At 51.3% G+C, this 12,899-nt stretch overlaps 1 protein-coding gene across 10 annotated transcripts in view; it reads right to left on the bottom strand.

Annotated features, from left to right (window-relative positions):
* Nucleotides 1-7,577, bottom strand: part of SLC6A2 (solute carrier family 6 member 2) — a 49,684-nt gene extending 42,107 nt beyond the window's left edge. For 3 of the 10 annotated variants that reach the window (XM_049863661.1, XM_049863660.1, XM_049863662.1), the window contains exon 1: nucleotides 6,128-6,212. Coding sequence is in view for 7 of the 10 variants with exons in the window: in XM_049863655.1 (XP_049719612.1) it covers nucleotides 6,128-6,448; nucleotides 7,272-7,461 (511 nt within the window). In the remaining 3 variants the exon portion in view is untranslated. Of the gene's footprint in view, nucleotides 1-6,127; nucleotides 6,449-6,893; nucleotides 7,462-7,484 lie in introns of those variants that run through there. The other 7 variants (XM_049863658.1, XM_049863655.1, XM_049863652.1 and 4 more) reach the window with 7 other exon arrangements.
* Between the last annotated feature and the right edge of the window lie 5,322 nt (nucleotides 7,578-12,899).

Below are 12,899 nucleotides of genomic sequence, written 5' to 3'. Positions count from 1 at the left end.
GTTTGGTGTTTTGCGGTTTAGTGTTGGAATTGCCATCTCTTCATGTGACAGTTCTCCCTCTGCTGTCCACTTGGGAGGACCTGACTTGATTTTATTCATGAAATGAAGCTGGGGATTTTCTTACAGTTCTTAAAAGGCTCTGGTTTCACAGCTCCCCATCCTAGTCTATGTAAAGGGAATAAATTGGAGAGTGTTTGGGATGCTCAGAACTACATTTTAGAGGGAAATATTACCCACATAAAACAGAGTGGGACCTCACCTCCCTCATTTGGGATATACCTGTTGTCGTCACATCAATTTCGACTCATAGTGACCCTATAGGACAGAGTAGAACTGCCCCCATAGAGTTTCCAAGCAGCATCTGGTGGATTCGAACTGCCTACCTTCTGGTTAGCAGCCTTAGTACTTAACCACTATACCACCGGGGTTTCCATGTGGGATAAAATAGCTCCAATAATAGAACCTACCTAAAATGACATTAAAAACCCACTGCCGTCTAGTCGGTTCGAACTCACAGCGACTCCACTGGGTTTCCAAGGTTGTAAATCTCTACAGAAGGAGACTGCCACATCTTCCTCCCGAGGAGCCACTGGTGATCGCAAACTGCCAACCTTCCAGTTAGCAGTCAAGTGCTTTAACCGCTGCACCACCAGAATGCCTCAAAATGACTAACTTCTAGGATATCTACAATAGACTGTGAACTCCCTAAAGGCAGGGGTTGCCTTTTGTTCATCTCTGTATTCCTGGCATATGACAGACACTTAGTAAGGGCTTTTTGGTTAAATAAAAGGATCCCAGTGTTGACTCACATGAGGGTGCAGCTAATGAAAACCCAGGGGCCTTGCTCCACTTGTGCTATGGCTAATCCCTACTGATGCAGTTGGGGTTGGGACTGCAGGGCAGGATGTAACGTTTATCCCTATTCAATTCCATCTGGTTGGGAAAAGCCTTTCTAGCTCCTTTTGGGCAGCTGGGAACAATGGGCCAAACCAAGCTGGTGACCCAGATCAAGGTCCCTGCTGCGGCCCCAGAGGGTAGTGTCTTTCCTGCAAAGTGGTGAGCGAATTTGTTAGCTGGACCCCACCCCAGCTGGCTGGTACGTGTGCATCTGAGCTGACAGTCGGTGTCAGGCTTGGCAATCTGCGGGTGTAGAAGGCTCCCTGCAGCCAGGCCAGACATGAAGACCCTGAGTTTGGAAGCTCTGCACCAGTCACTCAAGGTGCTTTGGCTAAGAGGGTTCCCACAGGGCTGTTCAAGGCTGAGACCCAGGATCTCATGGACCCTCATCACCTCCAGCGCAAGAACGTTAATTCGCATTTTCCAGTGAGGAAGCTATAGTGAGACAAGGTTGTTGTTAAACCCAAACCAAACCCATTGCTGTCCAGTCAATTCCAATTCATAGTGACCCTATAGGACAGAGCAGAACTACCCCATGGGGTTTCCAAGGCTGTAATCTTTACAGAAGAAGAAGATTGCCACATCTTTCTCCCTCGGAACTGCTGGTGGGTTTGAACCACCAACCTTTCGATTAGCAGCTGAGTGCTTAAACACAGCACCACCAGGCCTCCCTGCTGTTGACTCATGGGACTTCCATGCACAGTGGGATCAGTACGTTGTGGTCCACAGGGTTTTCAGTGGCTGATTTTCTAAAGTAGGCCATCAGGCCTTTCTTCCTATTCTCTCTTTGTCTGGAAGCACTGCTGAAACCTGTTCAGCATCATAGCAACGTGCAAGCCTCTACTGACAGATGGGTGGTGGCTGTGCATAAGATAAGGTGTGCTGGGAAGAACTGAACCCAGGTCTCCTGCGTAGAAGACAGGAATTTTATCACTGAACTACCATTGCCCTCTGAGATAAGGTTAGGTTGCTAGGATACAGCGCTCTCGAGTCCTGAAACAGTGCTCTTTCTGGCACACTAGGGCTCCAGGTACCAAGTGATTACTCTCCAACCTCATCAATTTTCTCTTAGAATAAATTCTGCTCCCTTCAAAATTGGGACCTCATCCCCCACTCCTGGGTCTATCATATTGTCAGTATTATTGAACAATAATAGTAACAGCTACATTCATTGAAGCCCTCCTATGCTCCATACACTGTTTTGAGTACTTGTGATGATATTCTCTGATGTCACGCCACTGTGCCAGGAAGGCGCTGTTATTCTCAGTTTATGCACAAGAAAAGATGAATGACTTGTCCAAGGTCACATTTCCAGGGAATGTAAGACTCAGATTCAAACCCCGTCAAGTCTGAATCTCAAGGCCATAGTCTCGCCACGAGGCACAGCTCGGAGCTGTCAGCAGGACACCTCTCAAACACAAGAAGCCATTTGCAAGGAAGAATCCACAGTGGTCTCTTCCCCGAAACGGAGGCAGATGTGGGGATCCCGTCAAATCTGTCCCCCCCTCGCCAGCGACCAGACATGCCAGGCCCAGGACCACAGGTGCAGAGGGGAAAAATCTACCACCCTGGAAACAGGCCCACCACCTGGTACACTCCACGAAAGCAAATGGTTTGAGAAGATGCTTAGCAAAGCCAGTAAGAGAGTTGCTTCCCTGCGGCCCACGCATCCCAGCAGCTGGCCTTCGGGAAGATGTTCAGGCAAGCTAATCTTTCCCAGTAATTCATTGAGAAAATATTAGCCAGGGGCCTGAATTACTGGCACCTTCATCATTTCAAAACACCCTCCAGTCTGGGCCAGCGTGAACAGTCAGACTTGGAGAGGTTGCCGTATTAATCCTGGCACCAGAAGAGAACACAGACTGCTGTGTTAAATGAGAGAGTGGGCGAGGCCTGGCTCTGGGGCTGCGCTGAGCCCGGGTATCCGAGAAACATGGGTCATCTAAGCTCACCTCCAGCTGTGGAAGGGAACTCAGGCTCAGAGAGGGACTGTGCCGTGCTCAAGGTCACACAGTGAGCGGCAGGGCTGGGATTTGAACTAGGTCTTTTGGCTGCTTCCACAATTGCAGAATACCTGCCTTTATGCCTGCTTGCTCATCTCTGGGGCTCACTTCAGAATTGCTGGGGAGCGTTGATTCACAGGGAGCAACCAGGAGACGCCAGCAGAGTTGCAGCCCAGAGAAGACCAAGCATCCCACGGGCGGAGTGAGTTAGAAAAGGAGCTGCCTCATACTCTGAGATGGGGCTGCACTGCTCCCCCAAACATGCCAAACATGGACATCCTAGCCAGAAGTGGAAATTCACTGATATAACATCCCCACTCCTTAGCCTAGCATTCAAGGCCTCCACAGCCCAGCCCCAACTTGCCTCTGCACCCTTATCTCTCTGGGTTCGCCCTCCAGCCAGCCTACGTGCCTCTCCCTGAGATGATCCCATGTGCACTCCTGCTGCCCAGGGCATGACTAGCATCGCTTTCCTCCCCGTCAGCTTGTCCATGCCCTTCCACCCTCCAACCACACCCCACCTCCCACCAAGTCCTTCCTAACCAGCCCCTCCTCAGGCCACTAGAGCCCTTGTCACCTCTCCCACCCCTTCCTCACATCATCAGCAGCATGTTAACACAAAGCAGCAGTGACGTACTCCATGTCTGCTCAGGCATCAGCCTTGAACCCTCACAACGACCCTCTGAGTTGGGCACCATTATCTCCATTTCACAGATGAGAGCACTGGGGCTCAGCAAGCTGCCCAAAGTCACACAGCTAGGGATTGGAACCCAGGGTCATCTAACTCCACAGTCAAGGCTCCTAACCTCTAGATATTCAGTCCCCACAACGGTGTGAGCTGCTTCATTTCCTTAGTTACCACTGGCTGTTCACGCGGTTGTTTCTGGATATGGCATCAGGTCTTTGAGGGCTGGGACAATTTCTTTCATTCAATGGAAATTTGTTGGGCACCTTCTACCCCATTACCGGGACCCAGACCTTCTCCTGGGCATTAGAAATACAAAGATGAAAAAGCCACAGTCTCTGCCCTCAAAGCCACAGTCTCTGCCCTCAGAGACTATTTCGGAGACAGTCCAGCCCTGGAAAGAAAAAAATGACCAAAAAATTTGGCATGGGCTGTGTGCAGGGCTAGGAGCCTAGGAGAGGGAGCTTCCAGCCAACATTACCTAAAAATTGGAACACGTGACAAATATGTTCTGTTTTGTCTCTCTCCCTGCATACAGCAGGTGCTCCTATCTGTGTTGGTGCCGATGGCCAGGTGAGCCCACAGTATCAGTGGAAGCCCCAGTGGGATGCTTTTCATCTCAGCAAACACTTCGTAACAATGAGAATGCTTTGTGACAGCATGACAATGAGGGCCTGTAGGTGATGAACACTCTCCTGGCAGGCAGAAGTGGTGGCTTATATGTCTTGGTAACCCCGCAGAGCCTAGCACAGTGCCTCATGCAGAGAGGAGCCAGACAAATACTGCTGATTAATGAAAGTGCACTCAGCTGTCTAGGGACCAGCAGTCTGCGGTCACTAAGGACACGCTGGATGGCGCATCTTAGGGTCTGTCACTTGTCTGTCACTCATCATCTCCCTGTGTGCTCCAAATATGTAGAATCTGCATTTCCTCTCTCCTCAGGTCCAAAAGGCCAGGATGCTACAATCTGACCAGAAACACTTGAGAAGCTGCTGGTGTCGAATGTGGCCAAGTTTCCCCTCTGGATGGTCTGCTTCTCACTTTTCTCTCTCTGCCAGTGCCCATCCTGGGCTGCAGAAGAGTGAGGGCCCCTAGGATCAGCCCCTGACCCCAGACTCTGCAGAAGCTCAGGACTACTGTCCCAGGCACCTTGTCTCAGAATATCTGACAGTGACTGACCTGTCTCGGGAGGTGCCACAAAAGATCAGGAACATAAACCCTCATCTCTCAGCTTCAGTTGGGGTCTGAGAAACCCCAAATGACTAACTTTCTCAGAGGCAGAGCTAAACGCTTCCTTACACAGCATCTTCATCTCAGGGCCACCTGCTCCCCATACTGACCCCTTTGCTAACACCAGGCATTGCTCATCCCAAAGCAAGTGTCTAGAGTACACAACCAGCTAGACAGATAGGAGGCCTAGACCCTCTGGGACAAGGTCATGATCTTTCCCTTTGTCCAGCTCCAAACCCTCACCCTCCCTCCCTCTGACTTCTCTGGAGCCCTGAGTCAGAGCCACTGCCAGGCAGGACTGCACAGTGGACAGAGAGAGGCTGCCAGAGCTGGGCCCGCCTTCTCCAACCTCTTTCTCTAAAAGGGCACTTCCCAGGCCCTCTGCAGGGCACCCGTGTACCCATCCCAGTAAAGGTGGCAGGACATGGTGGTTTGGGCACCCCTAGGAACAAAGCCACTCAGGAAGCAGCTAGGGCCTAGGTCTCAGCATCCTGACCTCTGGGCTACTTCCCCTAGGGCTCTAGCCTATTCTCCCCCTGAGTCAGGTATAGGACATCTCTAGGGTCTCATCCCAGGCAGGTGGGTAATCTGGAGCCACCTCACAGCAGGGACAAGTGGGGGGGGGGGCTTGGTTGTTCCACTGGGGTCTTCTCCAGGCCCCTCTCCTACCCCACCCTGCAATGTGGCTACTACCTGAGAAGGTGGAAGTATCAGCCCAATCACCCAGGCCTCCTCCCTGAAGTTACCAGGCCAGCTCTTGGTAGCTACTGACCTAATCCCACCTAGGCTGTGGGCTCTGGCCCCTCCGTGCAGACAACTGCCCATCTGATAGTGGAGCTCTCTCTCTGTGACTCTACCCCTGAGTCTCTGATCCCAACCTTGCAGGGCCTTCCCCCAGGCACCTTCATGAACCCAAGTCCTCTATACTCTCCTACCCCTAGGCTCAGAGTGCTGGACTCAGGGTCCCCATGTCCCTGGTTGTCATGTCCTCTGAACTTCTGGTGCCCTTTCAAGAGTTCTCCAAATCTCCATCTCCCTTCTTGCAGACCAAGAAAGGGTCAGCGTACCTCACCCAACTTGGTGACCCAGATTCTGTCCTTCCACCCAGGCGCCTAGCACTGTCCACAGTCTTGCCCCCTCTCTGCTCTTCCCCCTGGGAACTTTTTCCATAGGCCCTGTCCAGTCCCTTTGTGCACTCCTGACTTGGGCGTGTGCTGCCCTCTTTACCTCCCTTGTGCTTTCCAGGTCCTCTCTCTGCCACCACTACGGATTGGTAGTCTCCCAAACCCAATCCCCCAACCCGGGCGCTCACCGCCGCCGTTCTTGTAGCAGAGGTAGGGGAAGCGCCACACGTTGGCCAGGTCCACCGCGAAGCCAACCACTGACAGCAGGAAGTCGATCTTCTTACCCCAGGTCTCCCGGGGATGCGCGTCGCCGTCTCGGGGCGCCAGGACGCACTGGACGCCGTTGCGCTCCTTTACCACCACCAGCTCCGCCGCTTTGCGCGCCCGCAGGGGTTGCTCAGGGAAGGGATCAGGCTCGCCGCTTACCGGCTGCACCTGCGGGTTCATCCGCGCCAGAAGCATGGGTGCGGTTGGCGAGAGGGACTTGAGTGGGACTGGGAAGCCGAAGTCTGCTTGGATAAAAGGAAAAGAGTTGGTCACTGGGCCGTTCAGCCCTGCCTGCGCCTCCCAAGAACTCCCAGGAAGCTCTGGGAACACTGGGATCAGCGCGCTTTTAGCGGACTCAGGGTTTCCAGAAAAGGCGCGCGTCTGTTGGAAACTTTTGGAAATGGAGCTTGTGTGGTTTGCCCAACTGGGACAAAACTCAGAGATGGAGACTGCCCGGCAGGGCTCTCCTTCATTCCCCGGCTCTCTCCCGCCCCCAGATGGCGGGGTTTGGACACGCCGAGACTGAGGTTTCCCAGTGTGACACGGGCTGGGTTCAGCTAGCCGGCACTCCGAACTCGGGTCGGCACCTCCTCCGACAGCCAAAGGAGCCTCCCCGGACACTTAACGCCTCTACACTTCAAACTCGCTGGCACATCTAGCCCAGTGCCGCTTGCAGGGCTCACTCACGTGTCCTGCAGTGAGGAGATCCCGGGTGCCGTGCGCCCTGCCTCTCCCGGACTGGCCGCGTCTCGGCAGGCTTTGGGGCGCAGGCTGGGGTTGGGCTCCGCCGCGTGGCTCTCGGACGCTGCCCAAAGAGCGCAGGAGGCGCGGGGCAGCCGGCGGGGACGCCGGCTGGCTGGCTCTGGCCGCGCCAGGCGGAGGCCGGGCTGGTAATGTAGCCTGCGCCCCAGGTAACGCGCCGATTGCATTAACCCAGCGCCGGGCCCTCTTCGTCTGGAGCCTGTTAGCGCTAATGCGGACTGACAGCGCGACCGGAGGTGGACAGGGGCGGAGGCGCAGCGCCCGCTCCAGGGAGCGGCAGGAGCCCCTCTCCCAGCCACTCACAGGACAAGGGTGCACACAGCCTTTCCACCACGCACCGGGCACCAGACGCGGCTCCCGGGGCACCAGTCTCTGCCCTCGGATTACGGAAAGACGGGCGAGACTCCCAGAGCTGTGACCTGAGCCGAGTCTGAGAGGGGGGCCGGGAGAGGACTGGGAGGAGCGGTGGCCTGGTGCAGCACCACCCAGTCATCCGCAGTGGGCCCCTTAAACTACCTGGTCAGAGTTTCTCCATCAACAAAATAGGAACGTTCTGCCCCAGGCCCAGGACTGCAAACTGGTGGCTAGCGTGCCACCGAGTGGGTTTTGTTTGGCTGGCTGGAGTGTTAAGTAAGGTCACAACCCGATCATTTAACGCGGACATTTCTGTTTATCATGGGCACTCTAGCCAGGCATTTGAGGCTATGACCTCTGTTCTGAGGCTGAGAACTGCTAGTCATTCATTTATTTACTCATTCATTCATACACGTGCCTGCTAAGCTCCAGACACTGTTCTAGGCTCTTGGATCTGTTAATGGACAAAGCATTCAAAGATTCTTGCCTTCATGGGGATTACATCCTGTCAGTGAGAGACAGGGGAGACATAGGAGACAAGAAACATAATAAATAAATACATAAATGAATACATCATATGGTGTGTGAGAAGGTGATAAGTGCTATGGAGAAAAGTAGAGCATGGTAAGGGGTTGGGAGGTACTTGTGGGACAGGGACTTGGAGTTTGAACATGTGGTCAGAGAATTTGAGAAGGTGACATTTAAGCAAGTACGGACTGAGCCATTTGGAACTGGTATTCATTGAATACACCATGGAGCGGCAGAAGAACAAATCTGTCTTGGAAGAAGTACAGCCAGAATGCTCCTTGAAAGCAAGGATGGCAAGACTTCGTCTCACATACTTTCGAAGTGTTATCAGGAGGGAGCAGTCCCTGGAGAAGGACATCATGCTTGGTAAGGTAGAGGGTCAGTGAAAAAGAGGAAGACCTTTGACAAGATGAATTGACGCAGTGGCACAACAATGGATTCAAACATAGCAATGATTGTGAGGATGACACGGGACTGGGCAGTGTTTCGTTCTGTTGTAAACAGGGTCGCTGTCAGTCAGAACAGATTTGACAGCATCTAACAAGAACAACGGTATTTACTCATTCACTCACTCATCTATCTATGGATTGATTTATTCACTTATCAAACAGATGCTGATCACCTGCTATATACCCGAACAGTGCTGGTACTGGAGCTATGGAAATAGTTCCTACCTCCAAAGAACTTCTAATCTAGTGTGTAAAGAGATTATCACAACCCAGTGTGGTCAGGATTAATTGTGACTACAGGGGTGTGAGAGTTGGGTGGAGCTGAATTAGTGACAAGAGGTGAAAGGGGGCAATCCAGAAAGGCTTCATATAGGTGAGAACACTTAAGTGGAATGAGTAGGAGTTTGGAAAAGCTCAGCCATGCTGACCATTACGTTGCTTAAGCATTCCAACCTCAAACCTACCCCAGGATCTTTGCACTTGCTGTTCCTGCTGCCCGAGTTATTCAGCTCTGAGTTCAGTGGTTATCTTCTAAAAGTCCCTACCTGACCACATAAATCTAAAATACACCCCACTCTCTATCACATCACCCTATTTAATTTTTTTTATTGCATCACTGTCTCAAAGCACTAGCTATCTCAATTTATGTTTTTTATTTGTGTACTATGTCTCCCCTTGGGTGGACTGTGAACTCCATGAGGGCAGGCTCCTTGTCTGTCCTACACATCACTAGCACCTGACACATATGAGGGTATCAAGTAGTATGTTGAATGAAGGAATTAAAGGTGGTGCATGGGGTGTTTGGACCATTTCATCAGAGGGGTCAGCATGACAAATGTTATCTTCAAAGGATGCAGAGGGGAGAGGAAGGGGAACCCAGAGGAGTGGTGGGTCTATGTGGCCTCCTGGACCTGATGGAAGGTGGACGAAGGTCAGAGAAGGATTGCCCAGAGGTTTCAGGAGGAAAACCCTTTAACCACAGGTGCCCACTCATCAAGGGTGTCCATCTCCTTTGGCCTAAGAACTGTCACAAACCTATGAGCAAAGCAATAATGGAGTCATCTTTCCATTTTTCAGGTCAGGGAACTGTGGCTCTGATCATTGAAGGAATCTGTCTTGGAACTGCTGGTTGAAAGTGACAGAGCTGAACTGAGAATGCAGGTTTTCTGGCTCCCAGCCTTGCCTCTTCCACCAACTTATGGGTAGAGACCCTCAGAATCTCTCAAGTAGTCATGTCCCCCTCCTCTCCTTTACCGCACCCCCATCCATCTGGTTATCCAGTCCTGAGATTCCTACCTCCTAACTCCCCTCTGAAGTCCCTGGGTGGTGCAGCCATTAAGGAGCTGGACTGCTGACCTAAAGGTTGGAGTCCACCCAGAAGCACCTTGGAATGAAGGTCTGGTGATTTGCTTCTGAGAAATCAGCCACTGAAAACCCTGGGGTGCACAGTTCTACTCTGACACACATGGAGTCACCATGAGCTCGAACTGACTCACAGCAACCAAAAACAACTCCTGTCCAAATCCCACTGTCCCACTGTCCCAGCATTCCGCTGAAGGTCCCAGTCACCTTTCACTACACCAGTCTCCTTTCCTTGTCACCCCACATCTTTCCAGACACATGCTCTTCACCAGCTGCCAGAGCTCTTTCTAAAGCTCAAGTCTGCCCGCCTCACTCCCCTGCCTAAAACTCCTCTGAGAGGCATCAACCAAAACATCAGTGTGATTTAACCAGCCAGGGTCTGAGATAATCTTATTTTCTTCTTTATACTTCTCTGTGTCTGCCAACTTTTCTTCAATGAGCACTTGTTACTTATGCAATCAGAAAAAAAAGGATAAGCCACAATTTCTTAAAATCCTCCAGTCTTCCCGAGATAATATCTAAACACCTTCAGCAGTACAGACAAGATTCTGCCTGTCTTTCTAACCACATCTCATTTTACACTAAGTCTCTTCTCATTCTCCCTGCAAACCTTTTACCACCTCCAAAATGCAGCTTATTCTCTAGCAGTATGAGAAATACTCAACTACCAGTGGTTCTCTGGACGCTGTGTGCTTTTTTACACTTGCGGATTTTTAAATATGCTGTTTCCATCTTCCACGTATCTACCTGGTGAACTCCTATTCATCCTTCAAAACCTCAGATGTCACCTCCACTGTGAAGCCCTCCCTAATAATGACCTCCCTCCTTTATACCGCTTCAGATCTTTGTATATTTGCCTAGTCCAGTTATCTGTGTGGCATTCCTACTAGAGGCAAGGACAGTGCCTGATGTATACTGGTACATAGCTGATGCTCCAGAAACAGAAGTAGAACAGAAGTAGGACAGACTTCCTTCTTTGGATGGGTTTGGTGTCTTTTACTGGGATTGTCTTATGTTGAATTGTCCAGAAGGAGAACTTGAAACGAAGATGGAAATACAAGTAGTTTATTTAGGAGACAATGCTTGGAAGCACTAGAAGAGGGGTGAGGAAGTGAGAAAGAAAAGGGCAATTGGTGCTCAGTCTTGCCGGGAACCTCCGAGAAAATGCACAGAGCACACCTCAGAGCTATTCCCTCGAGGGACAAGGAAGCTGGAGTAGCTTTCCATTAAGGCTGCTCACAGGGCGCTAATGTTCCAACATTTTCAGCCTGCCTGGTGTGTGGGCTGAGCATACTCCTGCTTCTGGAAAAAAGCTTCCAGCAGAGTTCCAGGTGCTGGCAGCCAAAAGCAGTCGGATTGGGTCTGCAGTGGCAGGAACAGTGAGTGATGAGCGGTGCAGGCAGGGCTCTGAAAGTGTTTTCTACAACAACCATCAGGGGGCCAATCACAATTCCACCTAGTGGCTTCAGAGACTTCTGGAGGACAGTAGTGAGGACACTGGGCTGGGGCTAGGCTGAAGGGGAAGGTGTTTCTCTCCAGCCCTGGCCCAGACTCCTTGCCCACAGCTCCAAGAGCTATGGGGCCATGTGGCTTCTTTCTGTGCCCTGCATCCTACCCCTCAGGTTGCCTGAGGGTGAGTGTTATCAGAGCTAACATGAGCTCTGGGAAGGCGTCACTTCCATTTACCATGGCACTTGGTGACACAGGCCATGGGACACAAAGAATGGCTGGTGCTGTCAGGCTCTGGCCATCTCCCTGCAGACGACAAGACTCTGACACGCAAAGGCTGGTCTGGGAATCCAAGGGCTTGGGTTCCAGAAATGTCTTGAGGTTGTTATCTGAAGCAACACCACCACTGTACTGAGGAGAGGTTTGTCTGTGTATTTGTTTTCTTCCCTCCTTCCTTCTCTCCTTCCTTCCTTCCTTGCCGGTTTGCTGGCTAGCTTGCTTTTGTTTATTTTTTGATGAGGGGACATTGAACCTATGTTTCTCAGCTGATCTGCCCTGGGGTTATTGGTCATTGGTACAAGTTGCACTGCATTTATGAAGAACTTCCACATGGCATAAAAGCCCCCTCAGTGAGCTGAAATCCCTCTCCCTGAGGAATCTCCCACAAAAGTCCCCATGGGCCCTTGAGGCTTCCAACCTACCTAGATGGGGCTCAGTCTTTAGACTCTTCTCCACCAAAGTCTTACCCCAACTGACCATCCAGTGGCTGGCATTAAATAGTGTCCATCCATGGCTGACATTAACATTTACGTGCTCTGCTTGAACCTCTCTCGTACCACAAAACTTTGCCCATCTTCAGAACTGATACCTCTACCTGGGTAATAGAAGGCACCTGAAACTCACCATATCCAAAAGAGAATTCTTGAGCCACCCTCCTGCCATACACACAGCCCCGCTCCTCCATACCCTCCACATGGGTGAATGAGTGGATACATCATTTTGTGGACTTCCCAACTTAACACCAAACAAGCCAAGGCTTGCAGCCCCTGTGGAAAATCATACTGGGCAGGGACAGAAGCTGGAGGAGAAGAGAACAGGAGTGGCTGGCAGAGGGTGTGGCAGAAGGAGCACTAGACTGGGAGTCAGCACCCTGGGCCTGGACTCCCACTCTGCCGCTGTCAGGCCCTGAGGTAATGGCCAAGTCCATCAGCAAAATGGGGATGGACCATAGAAAGAAGACAGATAGAATGCAGGTTAGGAAAGGAGCTGGGGAAGGAGAGAGGAAACAGGGTGTTCAGGGCAAAGGGACTTGGTCTCCTAGGAAGAAAAGAGGACCTTTTCCCTCTGTCAAAATCTGAACCCCTGTACCTGTAAATATGACCCTGTTTGGAAATAGGGTTTTTCTTTTGTTATGTTAATGAACTTATAGCAGAGGAGGAAGTCCTACTAATCACTTCTGAGTTATAAAAAGAGCAGGATAGACACAGAGACACGGACGCAGGAGCAAGACGGGCATCAGGTGAGGACCCGTCTACAAGCAAAGGAATGCCAAGGATTGCCGGCAGTCACCAGAAACTAGGAGAGAGGCCCACAGAAGGAATTGACACAACCGACACCCTGATTTGAATTTTTAGCTTCCAGAACTGTGAAAAAATAAATTTCTGTTCTTTAAAGCTTCCCGTTTGTGGTATTTCTGTTACGGCAGCAAGCAGAAACGAAGACATCTTAGATACATCCTTTGGACTCAATGTAGTCAGATAAGTTGTGCCAGGGGTCTCACACCTCATTC

The sequence above is a fragment of the Elephas maximus genome, chromosome 21, assembly GCF_024166365.1.
Source record: "Elephas maximus indicus isolate mEleMax1 chromosome 21, mEleMax1 primary haplotype, whole genome shotgun sequence".
NCBI classification, from domain to species: domain Eukaryota; kingdom Metazoa; phylum Chordata; class Mammalia; order Proboscidea; family Elephantidae; genus Elephas; species Elephas maximus.
This window is presented reverse-complemented; position numbering and strand designations above follow the sequence as displayed.